Here is an 18,592-nt window from a genome sequence, read left to right as displayed (position 1 = left end):
TGGCCAAAGCACCCACGAGCGGGTTATGTTCCTAAAGTTCCCTCTGTCACACCACAACCTGTCGTACTGCAGGCCTTCTGTCCTCCTCCCTTTCGGGAGCCAGACCAGGAAAAGTTAAACTGTATGTGATACATCCACAGAGCTGCCCTGTGGAGAAAATCTGACCAATTGCTTGTTTGCTACGGTCCTCCTAAAAATGGTTCCACTGCCTCTAAGCAGACCCTTAGTCGTCGGATAGTCGAGGCTATCAACGTCTCCTATGCGTCCTCTGGTCTTTCCCTTCCTTTGGGAGCCAAGGCTCACTCTACACGGAGTATGGCTGCCTCTAAGGCCTTTCTAGCAAGTGTGTCCCTCTTGGACATCTGCAACGCTGCGGGGTGGTCCACGCCCTCTACATTCGCCAGATTTTACAATCTTGATATGCGAGCCACTCCTGGCTCTTCTGTCCTCTCGCCTTAGCTGTGCTCTTCGGATACACACTAGGCAGGGGTTTGGTAGTCTGGCAGCGTTGGCACATCGTTCCCCAAAAGCGCTCGATGCAGCTCGAGTTCCCGAAGAGGAACGTCCCTAGGTTATGTATGTAACCCTAGTTCCTCGAGGGAACGAGACGCTGCGTCGCAGAGCCATACTCCCGGCACCCCTGCCGGCGCTTGCTTCCCTACTCCAAGCTGAAGCAAGCTGCGTGGCACGTGCCTTTATAGCTTCCTGGTTGCTACGTTACCCCGTCCGTGACGTCACGCTCTTCCATTGAACTGATTGCACACGATATTCAGAGTTGTTCTTGCCAAAGGCGTTCCTCAAAAGTGCTCGACGCAGCGTCTCGTTCCCTTGAGGAACTAGGGTTACATACGTAACCTAGGGATGTTTCTTCTTATTCTGATCTTTTTTTCTCTGGTTGAATATTTTTCATTAAAATAAAAATCAAAGCGTTACAACTTTGATAGTACTAATGCACTGCTCTGGTGCTTCATCTTTTGACCAGAAGAGCAGCATTATGAGAACATTATGTAGGCCGCTGCTCATGTAACATGGTTGAATTTTAAGTGATTAAGGTTTTTTCATTCATTAATAATATTGTTTAATACATGTTTACCTTTTCCCTGCTCATACATCTATAAAACCTGTGCACTACATCTTTAGTTTTCTGAAGCCATACTTCAGCTTTGTGTGTGTAACATAATAGTAGTAGCTTATAGGTGGTGGCTGTAAGTTTGTGCGCACATGAAAAAAAAAAAAAAAAAAAAAAAATGAATACAAGACGTAGTTAGCCAGACGATTAACATTATTACTATTATTAATAATTAATAGTTATTATATGATGCAGTCACACTTGTAGCAATATTTGTTAGTTCTGTTTGTTGATTCAGGGTTAGCATCATCTGAGGTCCTCTTAGGGTCAGCATCATCTCTTCTCAGGTGTTCTGGATCCAGACTGGAGCTTGTGTAAATCCCGTGGCAAAACAAATAGAGACATCATTAGCATAGCTGCTGATCCAACAAAATAAAATTAATTAGTTTAACCCAAGCTAAAGAATAAGAATGCACATTTGAACAGATACAACTGCACTCACAATTTAAGAGATACATTATTCGAATGCTTGCCAAAAGAGATGCGTTTTTAATCTAAATTTAAACAGAGAGAGTGTGTCTGAACCCCGAACATTATCAGGAAGGCTATTCCAGAGTTTGGGAGCCAAATGTGAAAAAGCTCTACCTCCTTTATTGGACTTTGCTATCCTAGGAACTACCAAAAGTCCAGCGTTTTGTGACCTTAGGGAGCATGATGGATTTTAACGTGGTAGAAGGCTAGTTAGGTAAGCAGGAGCTAAACCATTTAGGGCCTTATAGGTAAGTAATGATAATTTGTAACTGATACAGAACTTAATAGGTAGCCAGTGCAGAGACTGTAAAATTCTTCCTGACTTATCATCTTTGGCACATATTTGTGCAAAAACATTTGGAACTTTTTGTTTCTTTGAAAGCAAAGGTGAGTTTTATGTTGTCACTGCTCTCAGACTCAAAGAAAAGTCTCTTAATCACAAAAAGTGAGAGAGGAATGATGGTGGCTGAGTTTATCCAGTGTTACAGGTTTCTTCCTTTGTTAGGTTCAATTTTCTTTTGACCTATAGGTTGATGCTCCTCATTGAATACAGGGCTGGACATCTGGACAGCAGAGAAAATAATTCTTCTTGGTTTTCTGTTGAAAGGTTTGAGTATATCTGCATTCATAAACTAAATTTAACATTTCCTGTCCTCTTCTTGATATTAATATATTTTTTAATTATTTCTTACATGTTTGCATTATGTGTGTTGTAGGTGTTTCCTGTAGAGAGTTCAGCATCAGACTGCCACAGAACATTCAAACTCTCAGTGGATCCTGTGTGATCATAAAGTGCAGATTTGAGATTCAGGAACACTATGACTCACTGAGAGAGCTACTGGACAGTGGATAAAAGACAGGATTGATGTGAATAACAATCTAGTGTTCAACCCAAGCACATCAAGCCAGACATCATTTATGAAAGGCAATATATCTGGCAAATTAAAAGACAAGGACTGTACCACTGATTTTTATGACCTCAGATCAAATAACAGAGGTCAATATTACTTCAGGATTGAGTATATATAACTATAAAACTATAAATATAACTATAAAGAAGCAAGTGTTTCAATTCATATGATTGGTGAGTGACTTCATGACTGGAAAATATTATAAACTGTAAATTATGATCTATTAGATTACAATTTAATCTCTTTCACAAGCACTATCTGTCATGAGTCTGGTTCTTTTCTCTGGCTTTTCCTTTCCTTTTCCCCCCTCTGCTGGTCACTACGTTACTCTTTCCCTTTTTCCCTCTTCTGCTGATTCTCATTAGCTGTTATCTCGCTGATTCGTTTCACATGTTCTCTCCTCTAGCCCGCTTGCTATTTAATGTTCCCTGTTTTCTTGCCATTTGCTGGGTTATTTCGTTAGAGTATGATGTTGGTGGCTATTTACGAACCCTGCTGTATCCGTCTTGTCTAGTAGTGTCATAGTCCTGTCAACAGACTGGTACAGGTCAGCTAAGCCATTTCACTGTCTATTAATCTCTCTTCTACTCTGTGTCCAACCCCCCCCCCCCTCTGTTGACAAGCGCCCTGAGCTGTGCTCTATGCATTGCTGCTGTTCAGTACGTGGGGACGAGAGGTCTAAGATCTACTAGCCCGTCGCTCTGATTATCTGCTGCATTCCAGCCACAAAAAAGAGTCGCGAGAGAGCTGCTGACCCGTTTATAGGGGTCCTTCTTCTGAGTCTGTCCTGTTATCTTTTCTATAGACTTTTGCAATCTACCTGTGTTCCTTTTTAAAGAGACTATTTATCTCTGCAACCCTCCCGTCTATTCAATAACTGTACTTATCCAGAGTGAGCAAAAGGGCTGGCAAAATCACTCTGGACCCCTCACATCCAGCACACTCTCTCTTTGAACTGTTGCCATCTGGTCGAGGCAACAGAGCACTGATCACCATAATGACCAGACACAGGAACAGTTTCTTCCCTCAGGCAATCCATCTGATGAACACTTGATAATGATTGTGAAACACACTACATTATTTATATTTATATATACATACACTTATTTATCTAACACACATACTTAGCGTACACTTACATTTTTTGCACATAATATACCTGTACATACATAATGTTCATTGTAATATACCTGCCATACATTGCCAATTTGTATATTTTCGTTCCTTATCTACTTATTTGTATTTTTTTTATTCCATTTTGTGTTTATTGTTCTGTCACTGTCATCATGTTGCACTGTGGAGCTTCTGTCACGAAAACAAATTCCTCGTATGTGTGAACATACCTGGCAATAAAGCTCATTCTGATTCTGATTCTGAAACCCAGCAGTGAACTACACCTGGTCCAGAGAGAGTGAAGGACAGATGAAGCAGCTGAAGACTGGAGACACTCTTACCTTCGATAGGATCGACCTGAAACACTGAGGCTTGTACTACTGTACAGCTCAGAACCAACATGGCACCCACAACTCATCAGTGATGCTGGACATTCAGTGTGAGTATTACATAACAGCCAATTTTACCTTGGCACACCTGTAACATTAATTAGCACCTTAAAGTAAATTATAAAGTGAACAGTTATGACAATCTTATTTTTTTTATGACGCAATAATAGCTACTTAGCTTGATTAAATTTGAGCCCAACAAATAATTAAAAAGCCTCTAAAATATTCAGTTAACCTTGCCACATTACTGTTTTAATTCAGTTTAATTGAAATGTTAGGACACGTTCAGAGCTTTAAGTTCACGATCTCATAATTCATTCTCATAAGTTCTTCAATAATTGGCTGTTGAGTTCACAACATTGTAGCTTCAGACCAATACATTTGAACTCTAGACAGGAAAGCAGTCTCTGTGTGCATCTGCAAAACACATGACTGAAATGACTCCTGATGCTTCAGCACAATCACTCGTTCAACATTATTCACACATTTGTTTGTGACAAAATGTGTTTTTTTTGACGCGGTTACTGTCATATTTTTCTTACTAGTGTGTGGAGGACAGAGCCAGCGAAACAATGGTGTAGTTCACCCAAAAAAATTATATTGTGTCATTAACCGATCTATTGTTGTTCCAAACCTGTATGAATTTCTTTTTTCTGCAGAACACGTAAGATGATATTTGGATTTTGCCCATAAAATGAAAGTCTATGGTTTGCAGCTTCAGAGATTTCCTATAGCTCTGTGGAGGGCAGTTCAGTGAATCAGCGTTTATCAATGACAGGGGCAGATTCATTGTAGTTATTCTATATTTCTCATTTGAATACTTTCAGATGCCCCTAAAATCTCTCCATCCTCCAGCTGTACCAGGACTGATGTAACTATGTTTATGTGAGGCTGATGGGAATCCCTCTCCTGAACTGGAGTGGCATCTGTCTGGACGTCCTGTCACTAACTCTTCAAACACGTTCATCAGTGAAGAGCGATTGAGCAGCACAGGCTTGAGGAGCTCTATCACTCTTCATCAGTCGCTCACACACACATCCACTCTGCAGTGTGTTGGCAGCAACTCTCATGGAAATGCAACAATTTTAACTGCTTTTCTCTGGTTTGCAGATTGTCGGTAATTCATTACAGGTACATCACAACATTGTGTCCTGTAAATAACTGTATATTCTAGTGAAATGAATCCAATAAAAAGAATTTGCTTGTTAAAAATAATGTTTTATGTAAAACTAAGATTATAGTCAAAAAACTGCCCTCCATGTAAATACTAATTGGACAGGATTGGGATTCTTGATTTTCTCTCTTTCTACTGTATTATATAATTTTCTGTTTCATGTGCATACTGTGTGTTTTTAGATTGTCAACAGGTTACAGTTTCATTCTTGATCATATTATCCCTGATTCTGGTTCTCTTCGCTCTGACTGTTGGACTTGCACTTTACAAAATTAGACAGTGAGTCATTCAAACAGTAACAACACATTTCTCTTTCTAGAAATAAATGTACTGATGTGCTGAGCTTGAACACTTTTTAGTAATTAATTTCCTGTTTTTCAGATTGTCCAGCAAACTGAAGGTGGGTCTCCTTAGGTTAAGAGTAGATATAGTAATGCAGCATGATGAAGATGATGATGATAAAGAGTGTTTCTGTTTTCAGGCTCAGAATGAGGCAGCAGGCACATATGCGTCTCTTCAGCTCTCTGCTCCACCCTCTGAATATGAGACTTTGAACATTAAGAGAAGTGACACAGTAAACAACAAATCGATCGATATTAATATATATCTGTAAAACCTGATCCCTACATCTCAAGTTTTCTGAAGCCATATTATAGCTTTGTGTAAGCAACAGCCTGAAATTATATTGAATGTAGAAGATTATGTAAGTTTTATAGTTTTTGTAGCAAAAGACTTTCCAGATATTCAGTTAAAGACTTTGTCTGTGCACAGAAGGCATGTTCATGCTGATCTAGGAAGTACTGGTGTGATGTGATGAAAAAGGGAAGTTATAATAGATCTGATGCAGTCAGATTCAGTTTCTGCAGCAGAGCTTCAGTCCGTCTCTTATCAGCAGCAGGTGTTACAGCTGGAAACTTCTAAACAGGAGATTTCACTCTCTGCACCTAGGAAGGTCAGATTTTTTTCTTTTTTACTTCCATTATATTAAACCAACATTAATAGACTCATTAAATATTAATAGATACTGTCATATTTAAAATATTTAACATATTTATTTTTCAATACAGGATATATTATGCTTTATCAAAGTAATGATAACTATTATTACAAATACATTATCTAAAATGTATTTATTCTAATTATGCTTAGTTGTCAATAGATGTGAAGCAAAATTTCCACATATTGTTTAAATATCTAATTCCAAATTCATTGCACTGTTTATTAATCTTGATTGCATGAAACAAGCAATTTCATGAAGCAACTAATAAAAAAGTAATGCAGAGAATAGTTAGATGATTTAAATGGTTAAAAATATGGGATAAGTATCCTGAACTATTAAAGTGATAATAATTATTAACATTTATGGGTTATGAACCAACTTTCAAGGGTCTAAAATAAGAATTCACAGATTAAAAAAATAAATAAATAAATACAAAAACCTGTAATGCTTTCACACATCGGCTATACATGCTAAGTATTACTTTCAGAAAGGATTTTAATTATTTGTAGGGAAATAAACCAAAAGTAACTCAATGTTTTAAATCAACAATAAATTTTGATGTAAAATATAAAATGTTACTTACTTCTTCCTGAGGTATCATCTTTGGCACATATTTGTGAAAAACTTTTGCATCATTTTTTTCTTTGAATGCAAAGGTGAGTTTTATGTTGTCACTGCTCTCAAACTCAAAGAAAAGTCTCTCAATCACAAAAAGTGAGAGAGGAATGAGGGGGGCTGAGTTTATCAGTGTTACAGGTTTCTTCCTTTTTTAGGTTAAATTTTCTTTTGACCTACAGGTTGAAGTTCCTCATTGAATGAAGGGATGGACATCTGGACAGCAGAGAAAATAATTATTCTTGGCTTTCTGTTGAAAGGTAGTATATTTCTGTTCATGAACTAAATTTAAGAAGAACATTTCAGACCTCTTTTCTTTGGATTCATATTTTTTATTATTATTTCTTACATGTTTGCATTATGTGTGTTGTAGGTGTTTGGTGTAGAGATTTCAACATCAGTCTGCCAGAGAAGATTGAAGCTCTCAATGGATCCTGTGTGATCATAAAGTGCAGATTTGAGATTCAGGAACAATATGACAAAAACCTCACTGAGAATGCTGCTACTGGACTGTGGCTCAAAGATGGAGATAACACTGATAAGCATCTAGTGTTTAACTCCAAGGATCCCAAACCTAATCACTTAGATGGGAAAATAACTGGAAAGCTACATAAGAAGAACTGCACCACTATCTTCTATAATGTTAGTTCAAAGCACACTGGTAGATATTACTTCAGGATCGAAAGTGCTGGTTTGAAATATTTCTACCCTGTAAATACCACTATAAATGTGTTAGGTGAGTGATTTAAGGTTTTAATTTATAAACAAAAGTGTTAAATGAGTGTTTTAAAAGTTGACACCATTCTCGTTTTACTTTTTCAGACTCTCCCCCCAAACCCACAGTGCAGCTGTATGTGGAGCAGAAGAAGGTGAAGGATCAGAAGGAGGTGCAGCATCAGGAGGAGGTACAGGATCAGGAGGAGGTGTTGGAGGGGAGCTCTGTTAGTCTGCGCTGCTCTGCTGAGACTCTCTGCTCCTCTCCTCCACCAACTCTCACATGGAGCTCTACTCCCAGAATCCCCCTCGGTGAGAGCAGCAGACGAGAGGAGCTCATCTCTGATCTGAACTTCACTGCTACTCACCGTCAGCACAGAGTCACTTTCACCTGCACTATAACCTACCAGCTACAGGACCAGAACAAAACAGCACAGAACAACATCACAGTACATGTTCAGTGTAAGTGAGGCTTTGAGATGCTTTTTAGTTTTTAATCATATTATTGTGATTTTTATTGTGAGGCCCTGAATTATTTTCCTTCAGATTCGCCTAAAAACACATCAGTGTCTGTGCTTCCCTCCAGCTCTGTGTTGGAGGGCAGTTCAGTGACTCTGACCTGCAGCAGTGAAGCAAACCCAGCAGTGAACTACACCTGGTCCAGAGAGAGTGAAGGACAGATGAAGCAGCTGAAGACTGGAGACACTCTTACCTTCGGTAGGATCGACCTGACACACAGAGGCTTGTATTACTGTACAGCTCACAACCAACATGGCACCCAGAACTCATCAGTGATGCTGGACATTCAGTGTGAGTATTACATAACAGACAATTTTACCTTGTCACATTTATTAGCACCTTAAAGTAAATTATACAATTAACAGTTATGACACTGTAATTTTGTGTTATGATGCAATAATAGACCAATTCAGAGTAGACGTCAAACTTCGTTTGCAGCTGCGTGCACATAGTGGTTGCAATAAAAAAACACTGAGAACAAGTGAAGATAAATAGGTAAAATCCATGGAATAAGAGAAATATATATATATTTGTGCCTTTTGATATCAAGATCGGAATGCAAATGATTTTTATAGAATACTGTCGTCAAAGACGTAATTTGAAGCTAAACGCTGACGTTTAAATGGACATATTTTGGATGAAAACTCTACTTTTAAAGCATACATTGTAAAACATTTATTGTCAAATTAACAGTAACTTACTGGCAACAATTATCCAATAGTTGGTGTGTTTCATTCAACAGTAAAATTACTGTAACACTAACAACTGTAATATTTACCTTTAATACCGAATACATAATTGTACTGTATTTTTTACCATGTCAAAGTACAATATTAAACTGTTGATTTTCAATAATACTGTATAGTATTATACAGTTATGAAATGTTATTTTATTTTCTATAGTGCTACTGAATAATGTTTATTGTAAGTGTGGTCCTTAAAGGGTAAGTTCACTTTCACATGAAAATTACCCCAAGCTTTACTCACCCTCAAGCCATCCTAGGGGGATATGACTTTCATCTTTCTGATGAACACAGTGATTATTTTGTTTTTTGCAAAAAGTTTTCTCGTCGCTCTATAATATTAAGACTGAACCACTGAACTCACATGAACTGTTTTAAATATGTTTTTAATACCTTTAGTTTATGGATCTTGAGAAGTTCAGTGCTGTCTATAGAGCCCTCACTGAGCCATCGGATTTAATCAAAAATAACTTAATATGTGTTCCGAAGATGATATTATACTGTAGAACAGGACTGTGAGTGCTGGTCCTGGAGCACCGCAGCCCTGCAGAGTTCAGCTCCAACTCTAATTAAAACCCGTCTGTCTGTAGCTTTCTAGTAACCCTTCAGAGACCTTGATGAGCTTGTTCAGGTGTGTCTGATTAGGGTCGAAGCAAAACTCTGCAGGGCTGCGGCTCTCCAGGACCGACGTTCACTAACGTTACCCCTGTTATTGAACATCAACGCTGCGGGCAGGTCTTCTAAACTAACATTTACGCTATTACTGACATTTTGGTTTGCATAATATTTTTTTATTTTATTTTTTATGTAAAAGATATTTATGGCGAACTTTACTGACAGCGTTGCTAGGTGAAGGCACCCATTGATCAGAAACCTGAAAGAGTTCTTCACAAAATGGCAGTTTGAGGTTGTTTTTTTCGTGGGCATTTCATATTACTGTGTTTAAATGTACAGGAACATGCCGCAGACTACATTGAAAGAATACTGTACACAGTTTATACACTAGTAAAATTTTGAGTATAAACTTTGAATGTCGAAATCGCAGTCAGCTATTCTAAACTAACATTAAATCTATTAGCTAGAATTAGCTATAATGTCTGTATGCATGAAAATATAAATATTTATTACTTACCAGATGAAGCACGTTTCCAGGTTGCAGAGAAGACACAATGTTTCCGACATTACAGGACAAAACTCTTTCAAATGCGTTCTCTTGCAACCCCAACTGACAGAAATTATGAGTGTTAATGCATAGCACCTGATTTTGAGTCCTGATTTTTTTTTTTTTATGTAGTAATCAACAGTATTATATTGTGTAAACAACAGAAATCATTTACAATGTTCATTTGATTTAAACAATAGGTCTACATAAAATTCACATTTGCTGTTCAATGATGTATTGTATTAGCCCTACAAACCTTACTATTAACATTTGTACATAACATTTAATTATTTTATCTCACAATTCTGACTTTTTTTTCCTCGCAAATGCAAGTTTATATATCCACTGCATAATTCGACTTAGATAACTCTGAGAAAAAACAAAACAAAATTGAAGAGCTGAGGGGAAAAGAGAGAATTACGAGTTGTTTTTCCTTATTAAAATTGTTAGATATAATCTCGGAACTGCGAGAATAAAGTCAGAATTTTGAAATATAAAATCAATAAATTGTATTATTATTTTATTCCAGTTGAAAACCATAATTTTCTGCCACTTGAATAATCTGTGAAGCTATCCCACTATCTAACGTCATTTTCATTGAATAACAGTGCATTATCGCTGAGTGACAAGCTCTTGTAATATGCAGAGAACATTTTTAAAATGAACTCTAATCAATATAATCTGCAATCTTTTTAAACTTAACAATTTTATACTCTATCTGTGTAATTCTCTGTCCATAAGGCTATTCGCTCCCGGGGTTTTCTGCATCTTGATTAAATTTGAGCCCAAAAAATAATTAAAAAGCCTCTAAATTTTTCTGTTAACCTTACCACATTACTGTTTAATTCAGTTTCATTGAAATGTTGGGACACATTCAGAGCTTTAAGTTCACTATCTCATAATTCATTCTCATTTGTGCTTTAATCATTGGCTGTTGAGTGCATGATTTTGTAGCATCAGACCTTCAGACAAGTACATCTGCACTCTAGACAGGAAAGCATTCTCTGTGTGCATCTGCAAAACACATGACTGAAATGACTCCTGATGCATCAGCACAATCACTCGTTCAACATTATTCAGAAATTAATTTGTGATACACAAATATATATGATACACATAGAAACATGAATAGAAAAGTGTGATCTTAACTGTGAAAAAAACACATTTTTTCAGTTTCCATTACGCTTTTCTAACCAGTGTGAGGAAGACAGAGCCAGTACTAAAACAGAGATCATAAGAATATATATATATTCGATAAAACACCAAGCAAAATGGCATCTACTTTGATTTCAGCTGGATTTTGTTAACTTAATGCAAATGCATCGAGCTTGCATCCAAATACTTTTTTTTTTCATAAATTTCATACATTACCTCATTCATACAGTTATTCCTTTCCCTATTAATCCTTTATCTTTTCAATTTCAATTTTTTTTTTTTTGCCTCTTAGATGCTCCTAAAAACACATCAGTGTCTGTGCTTCCCTCCAGCTCTGTGTTGGAGGGCAGTTCAGTGACTCTGACCTGCAGCAGTGAAGCAAACCCAGCAGTGAACTACACCTGGTCCAGAGAGAGTGAAGGACAGATGAAGCAGCTGCAGACTGGAGACACTCTTACCTTCGATAGGATCGACCTGAAACACAGAGGCTGTTACTACTGTACAGCTCAGAACCAACATGGCACCCAGAACTCATCAGTGATGCTGGACATTCAGTGTGAGTATTACATAACAGCCAATTTTACTTTGTCACAATTATTAGCACCTTAAAGTAAATTATAAACTGAACAGTTATAACACTGTCATTGTGTTATGATGCAGTAATAGACCAATTCAGATTAGACGTTACAGTTACGTCATTTGCAGCTGCGTGCGCAAAGTGGTTGCAAAAAAACACTGGGAACAAGTGAAGGTAAATGGGTAAAAGCCATGGAATAAGAGAAAATATATATATTTTCATGACTTTTGATATCAAGATCGGAATGCAGATAATTTTTATAGAATACTGTCGCAATTTGAAGCTAATCACTGACATTTAAATGGACATATTTTGGATGAAAACTGCTATGATTACTCTACTTTTAAAGCATGCACTGTAAAAAAATTATTGTCAAATTAACAGTAACTTACTGGCAACAATTATCCAGTAGTTGGGGTATTTCATTCAACAGTAAAATTACTGTAACACTAACAACAGTAGTATTTACGTTTAATACCGAATACATCATTTTACTGTATTTTTTACCATGTCAAAGTACAATATTAAACTGTTGATTTTCAATAATACTGTATAGTATTATACAGTTATGAAATGTTATTTTTATAGTGCTACTGAATAATGTTTAGAATTTGTAGAAAACCTGTAAAAGTGCTATTTCAACTGCTGAAGGGAAATAAGAAAAAGATCAATTGAAGCTTTAATTGCACAAAAACCGTTGATTAAAAATGTTAAACAATACATTAGTAAAAAATAATGACAATAAAAATCTAACTAATTAAAAGACTAACAATTTATAATTAATTAAAATCACAGAACAATGCATTAGTAATAATAATAGCATATACAGTAATACAACAATAAAATATGTTTTAAAAAACAAAACTAGAAAACAATTCATAATTAAGAACTGAAATAATTGTGACTTAATGCAACAATAAAAATCTGTTTTTAAACACGATTAATTAATTTATAATTAATAATTAAAATCAGTGAACAATTCATGCAAAAATTAATAGTTAAAAGACAAACTTACACAACACAGTAGAACAAAGAAAGAAGTTGAACAAAGAAAGAAGGTGAGGATGAAGGCCAGGTGAGGAGGGCTGGTGTCATGTGGAAAAAGTGGCACTTCTGATAATCCTGCAAGAAATATTAAGCACAAATCCATCGTTGAGACCAAACACACAACTACAATCACAAAAAGAAAATAAAAAAAATTGTAGATCATCCAGGTAAACACACAGTATTAAGAATCAATGGTTCACAAACTTTTGAATGGGGTCATTCTTAATAAATTCTGCTATTTTTTTTTTTTTTTTTTGTCTTGTGGACTTAAAAGGATGTAAACATCCTTTATATAAAATATCTTACCCAGGACAGTCCTAAAATATTTCACAGATTCTGCAAGGCGTTCACAAACTTTCAGTCGGCACTGTAAATGTATTAATCATCTATTTTCAGTAAGATTTACTAAATATAACATATCTTCTGTTTTCTTTTACATATGAATCATGCCCAACCAATTATATATATATATATATATATATATATATATATATATATATATATATATATATATACAGTGGGGATCGAAGGTTTGGGCACCCCTTGCAGAATCTGTGAAAATAAGAGTCATTTTCAAAAAATAAGAGAGATCATACTAAATGCATGTTATTTTTTATTTAGTACTGTCCTGAGTAAGATATTGTGCATAAAATATATTAACATTTAGTCCACAAGACAAACAAATTGCTGAAATTATTAAAATAGCCCCACTCAAAAGTTTGGGAACCCTTGGTTCTTAGTACTGTGTTCTGTTACCTGATGATCCTCGACTGTCTTTCTGTTTTGTGATGGTTGTGCATGAGTCCCTTGTTTGTTCTGAACAGTTAAACTGAGCAGCGTTCTTCAGAAAAATCTTTAAGGTCCTGCAGATTCTTCAGTTTTCCAGTATCTTTGCATATTTGAACCCTTTCCAGCAGGGACTTTATGATTTTGAGATACACCTTATCACACTGAGGACATTTGAGGGACTCAAACACAACTATTTAAAAAGATTCAAACATTCACTGATGCTCCAGAAGGAAACATGATGCATGAAGAGCTGGGGGTGAAAACTTTTGAACATGATGAAGATGGCCAAATTTGTCTTATTTTGTTGAAATATATTTTTTTTCCATTTAGTTCTGCCCTTCGTAAGCAACAGAAGATACTTGTATGTTTCCTGGTACACAAATTAAGTACAATTTACCTTGATCTTCAAATTCTGAAAGTTTTCACCCCCTATAGCTCTTCATGCACCTTGTTTCCTTCTGGAGCATCAGTGAATGTTTGAATCTTTTTTAATAGTTGTGTTTGAGTCCCTCAAATGTCCTCAGTGTGATAAGGTGTATCTCAAAATCATAAAGTCCCTGCTGGAAAGGGTTCAAATATGCAAAGATACTGGAAAACTGAAGAATCTGCAGGACCTTAAAGATTTTTCTGAAGAACGCTGCTCAGTTTAACTGTTCTGAACAAACAAGGGACTCATGCACAACCATCACAAAACAGAAAGACAGCCGAGGATCATCAGGTAACAGCACACAGTACTAAGAACCAAGGGTTCCCAAACTTTTGAGTGGTGTTATTTTAATAATTTCAGCAATTTTTTTGTCTTTTGGACTAAATGTTAATATCTTTTATGTACAATATCTTACTCAGGGCAGTACTAAATAAAATATAACATACATTTAGTATGATCTCTCTTATTTTTTGAAAATTACTCATATTTTCACAGATTCTGCAAGGGGTGCCCAAACTTTCGATCCCCACTGTATATATATATATATATATATATATATATATATATATATATATATATATATATATATATATATATATATATGATACACATAGAAACATGAATAGAAAAGTGTGATCTTAACTGTGAAAAAAACACATTTTTTCAGTTTCCATTACACTTTTCTAACCAGTGTGAGGAAGACAGAGCCAGTACTAAAACAGAGATCATAAGAATATATATATATATTCGATAAAACACCAAGCAAAATGGCATCTACTTTGATTTCAGCTGGATTTTGTTAACTTAATGCAAATGCATCGAATTAAGCTTGCATCCAAATACTTTTTTGTTTTTCATACATTTCATACAGTACCTCATTCATTTGTTTTGCTTCTTAGATGCTCCTAAAAACACATCAGTGTCTGTGCTTCCCTCCAGCTCTGTGTTGGAGGGCAGTTCAGTGACTCTGATCTGCAGCAGTGAAGCAAACCCAGCAGTGAACTACACCTGGTCCAGAGAGAGTGAAGGACAGATGGAGCAGCTGCAGACTGGAGACACTCTTACCTTCGATAGGATCGACCTGACACACAGAGGCTGGTACTACTGTACAGCTCACAACCAACATGGCACCCAGAACTCATCAGTGATGCTGGACATTCTGTGTGAGTATTACATAACAGACAATTTTACCTTGTCACATTAGCACCTTAATGTCAATCATAAAATGAACAGTTATGACACTGTTATTGTGTTATGATGCAGTAATAGCATTTTTAATTACATTTTTTTTCTTTATTAAGTTTAAGGCCAAATAATATAATTGAAAGGCCTATCATTTGTCCAGCTAAATTTACCACATACATTTAAATGCTGAGACATTGATTTTTCAGTATAAATTGTAGCTTCAGAGATTCAAACCAGTCTGGATTCTAATAGACTATAGACTATACATCAGCACTATATTGTCAGTGGGGTCCAAAGCAGCATTGAACCCATTTGACTTTCATTGTATGAACTAATTAAATATTTTTCAAAACAACTTATTCAACAAATTTTGTATTCTGCAGCAGTGATGCAAATCCAGCAGTGCTGAACTGCTGCATTTATCACTGACATGAGCAGAATCATTGTAGTTATTCTGTTTCTTGTATTTTAATACTTTCAGATGCCCCTAAAATCTCTCCATCCTCCTGCTGTACCAGGACTGATGTAACTGTGTGTTTCTGTGAGGCTGATGGGAATCCCTCTCCTGAACTGGAGTGGCATCTGTCTGGACGTCCTGTCACTAACTCTTCAAACACGTTCATCAGTGAAGAGCGATTGAGCAGCACAGGCTTGAGGAGCTCCATCACTCTTCATCAGTCTCTCACACACACATCCACTCTGCAGTGTGTCAGCAACAACACTCATGGCACTGCAAGTCATCAGTTTAATTTGCTTCATGTCTCTCCTCAGGAGTCAGGTACATTTTAGACATTGATTTTTAAGGTTTAAAGTATTTTGAGATGTATAATCTTAAATACCATTGTTTATACATTTGAACAGTTCTGTTTGTGTTGTTCATTTCTAGTTGTTACATTAGAAAAAGGGCAAAGGATAAATGCTTAATCCTTTATTACCTCACACATCACAAACTTCTATGTAAATGTCTATAGGAAAAGCTGTAGAAGAACATTCTTTTTCCTTAAAGACATGCTTTTGCTTACAATACAAACTAGTTTTGATACTAACCACAATTCAAACTTCCTGCTCAGCTCATTCTTCTAGAGAGGATGAGGGAATGGAATCACTAGCTTTATTAGAATTAGATGCTTTTTATTTCATATAACTGATCAATTATATTAACGGGTCTCCAAAATCATGTAATTTATTATTATTATTATTATTATCATTATCAGGTTTCCAACGTTTCTCTTTTTTGGTTGGAGTTGCTGGTGGGGCTTCTGTGATGATGATCGTTTGTGGCATTTTACTTATCTGTGCAAGGTATGTTCACATTGCCCAAAGTCTCTAAAAATTCAAATCCATACATGGCTGATGTTAATTTGGCAAAATTTTTTGATCATGGACATATGGAAATATATTTTTTTCAGTAGAGAAAGCAACCCAAGAGGAGACGGTGACACTGGACTCATTCTGACTGACAGGGTGAGTTCCCTCAAAGTACACTGTTCATTTTAAAATACTGCAACTTCTGTTAAACAATTGTTTTACAAGCAGAATACACCACAGCTCTTACTGTCGATTTGTACATCTGTTCAACAGAAGGATGAGAGTGGACCAGTTTGTGCCAATAATGGCATGTTGTCTCCTACTGGAGCTGCCACCCAGAATCATGAAGAACTCAATTATGCCCCCATTAACTTCACAAACATCCAACCAGAGTCAGAAGAGATCAGGGGCATCTCCTCTCTAACAGCTGAGTACGCTGTGGTCCAACGTTATCCTGGCAGAGTATCAGGGGCAGAGAGCTCAACAGAAGGTGATCAGCCAAACAACGGCATCTCAGCTGTAATGAATTCTGAGAAAAATCCAACCATACTAGAGCAGGAGTCAAAAATGGGGGAAGTGTTAAACAAGCCATCAGAAGACACAATATATCAAAATATCACCATCTGAGCTAGAATGGCAGTGTTTTGTCATGTAATTACAATGAATGTTAGCTGCAGCTTTCAAGCGTCAACAACAACAACAAAAAAAGCCGCCATATAACTTGTGGGTCATGTATATAGTCATACGATTGCATTTTCTGTAGACCAAAGACAGTTTAGCCATTAAAGGAATATTTCAAGTACCACTCCGCTATCTGAACATGCTCAATTGGTGATTGTCGGTGTCTGTGCAGTGTGAATCGGGCTTAAAAATAAAAAAAGGGAGATAGTTGAGAAAATGTATTTAATACAAGATGTGTAAGGTTAATCTTTTGACACTTTAAAAATAAACAAACAAATGTGTGTGTAGCATGTTGTGTTAAGTTTTTCATGGCATTACAATGCATAAAAACAAACAAACTAATAATTAAAAATTTTAAGTGGATATGCGTTGCACATTAAGATGAAGATTCCAGACTCGTGGTGAATGGTACCGTCAAATTAGCCTCAGCTTAATTGACATGGCTTAAAAATCTCAACTAACTACTTAACTATCTATTCTCTCTCCCTTTCTTTAAACCAAAAAAAAAAGAAAAAAAAAACTTTTAATCAATTGCTTATGCAATTATCTGCTTGTGTTGCAGATTAGCTTTTTAGACCTCTGTTTTCTGTTCTGTTCTGCAAAAAGACTGTATCAGAAATTTGGTCTGGAGAAGATTTGAAAAGCTTTTTTTAATGCGTGAATTCTGAGCAACAAGTTACAGTACATGTAATTCAGAATACATTATTGTTTATTCAGTAGCCTAATGGTTTGCTTATAATTGCTGGTATAGCTGATAAAATGTAAGCCGTAAACACCTTTCAATTATCTTTTTTATTATTATTCTTGACAAGCTTCTTCTGAAATGGTTTATATGCCACTTGTTTCTTTTGCACTAATATCTTATTAGACTGTATTAGATGCTTTTGGTCTGGAGAAAAAATCTTCCTTAATTAGAGTGGATCTAAAAAGCACTTCTTAAAGTGTGAATGCTGAGCAGGAAACTGATAGTGCTGCCACATTTATTTTTAATGCTGAGGATGATGGTGACTGACTTCTTAAAATTCAGAAGCTGCAGTCCCAGTTCACATTAGTTTCATTTTGCAATTATTTTTAATCGTGTCGATGAAGACAGACAATTGTAAGTAACATTTTATTTTAATTATTTTTTGTTGTTGTTGTTTAGAATAAAATAAAACAACAACAGAAAATATGAGAACAACAAAAAGTGACATTTGTTTAAAATATATCAGAACAAACCTTTTTTTTTTTTTTTTTTAAATGTTAGGGTTTAAATAATAATAGACAAATGCAAAAAAGTACTTTGACTTTTTGTGGCAGTTAAACACTAATGTGATGATCGTTGCTGTAGTTTCTCTCTTTTATTCGTGTGAACTTGATAAGAACAGTCTTTTCACAGCTACTAAGACCACACTGATAGCAGTTGCCATAACAAATAAAGCTCAGAGAGGGAAGTTAGTTCTGAGAAAGGTTTTGTTTGCAGATTGACATTTAGACATTGTGT

At 36.0% G+C, this 18,592-nt stretch overlaps 2 protein-coding genes across 2 annotated transcripts in view; both read left to right on the top strand.

Annotated features, from left to right (window-relative positions):
- Positions 1 to 17,384, top strand: part of LOC127973601 (B-cell receptor CD22) — a 97,539-nt gene extending 80,155 nt beyond the window's left edge. Inside the window, exons 6-11 of the mRNA XM_052577382.1 lie at positions 11,388 to 11,651; positions 14,835 to 15,098; positions 15,602 to 15,898; positions 16,335 to 16,422; positions 16,530 to 16,584; positions 16,702 to 17,384. Of these exons, the coding sequence (XP_052433342.1) occupies positions 11,388 to 11,651; positions 14,835 to 15,098; positions 15,602 to 15,898; positions 16,335 to 16,422; positions 16,530 to 16,584; positions 16,702 to 17,055 (1,322 nt within the window). The 3' untranslated portion in view covers positions 17,056 to 17,384. The remainder of the gene's footprint in view (positions 1 to 11,387; positions 11,652 to 14,834; positions 15,099 to 15,601; positions 15,899 to 16,334; positions 16,423 to 16,529; positions 16,585 to 16,701) is intronic.
- LOC127973643 (sialic acid-binding Ig-like lectin 13) overlaps positions 6,037 to 18,592 on the top strand; it is a 52,897-nt gene continuing 40,341 nt past the window's right edge. Inside the window, exons 1-4 of the mRNA XM_052577386.1 lie at positions 6,037 to 6,139; positions 6,985 to 7,062; positions 7,176 to 7,538; positions 7,625 to 7,725. Of these exons, the coding sequence (XP_052433346.1) occupies positions 7,011 to 7,062; positions 7,176 to 7,538; positions 7,625 to 7,725 (516 nt within the window). The 5' untranslated portion in view covers positions 6,037 to 6,139; positions 6,985 to 7,010. The remainder of the gene's footprint in view (positions 6,140 to 6,984; positions 7,063 to 7,175; positions 7,539 to 7,624; positions 7,726 to 18,592) is intronic.

This window comes from Carassius gibelio, chromosome A4, assembly GCF_023724105.1.
Source record: "Carassius gibelio isolate Cgi1373 ecotype wild population from Czech Republic chromosome A4, carGib1.2-hapl.c, whole genome shotgun sequence".
Lineage (NCBI taxonomy): Eukaryota > Metazoa > Chordata > Actinopteri > Cypriniformes > Cyprinidae > Carassius > Carassius gibelio.
Note: the sequence above shows the minus strand (reverse complement) of the source record. Positions and strands in the feature narration are given on the sequence as shown.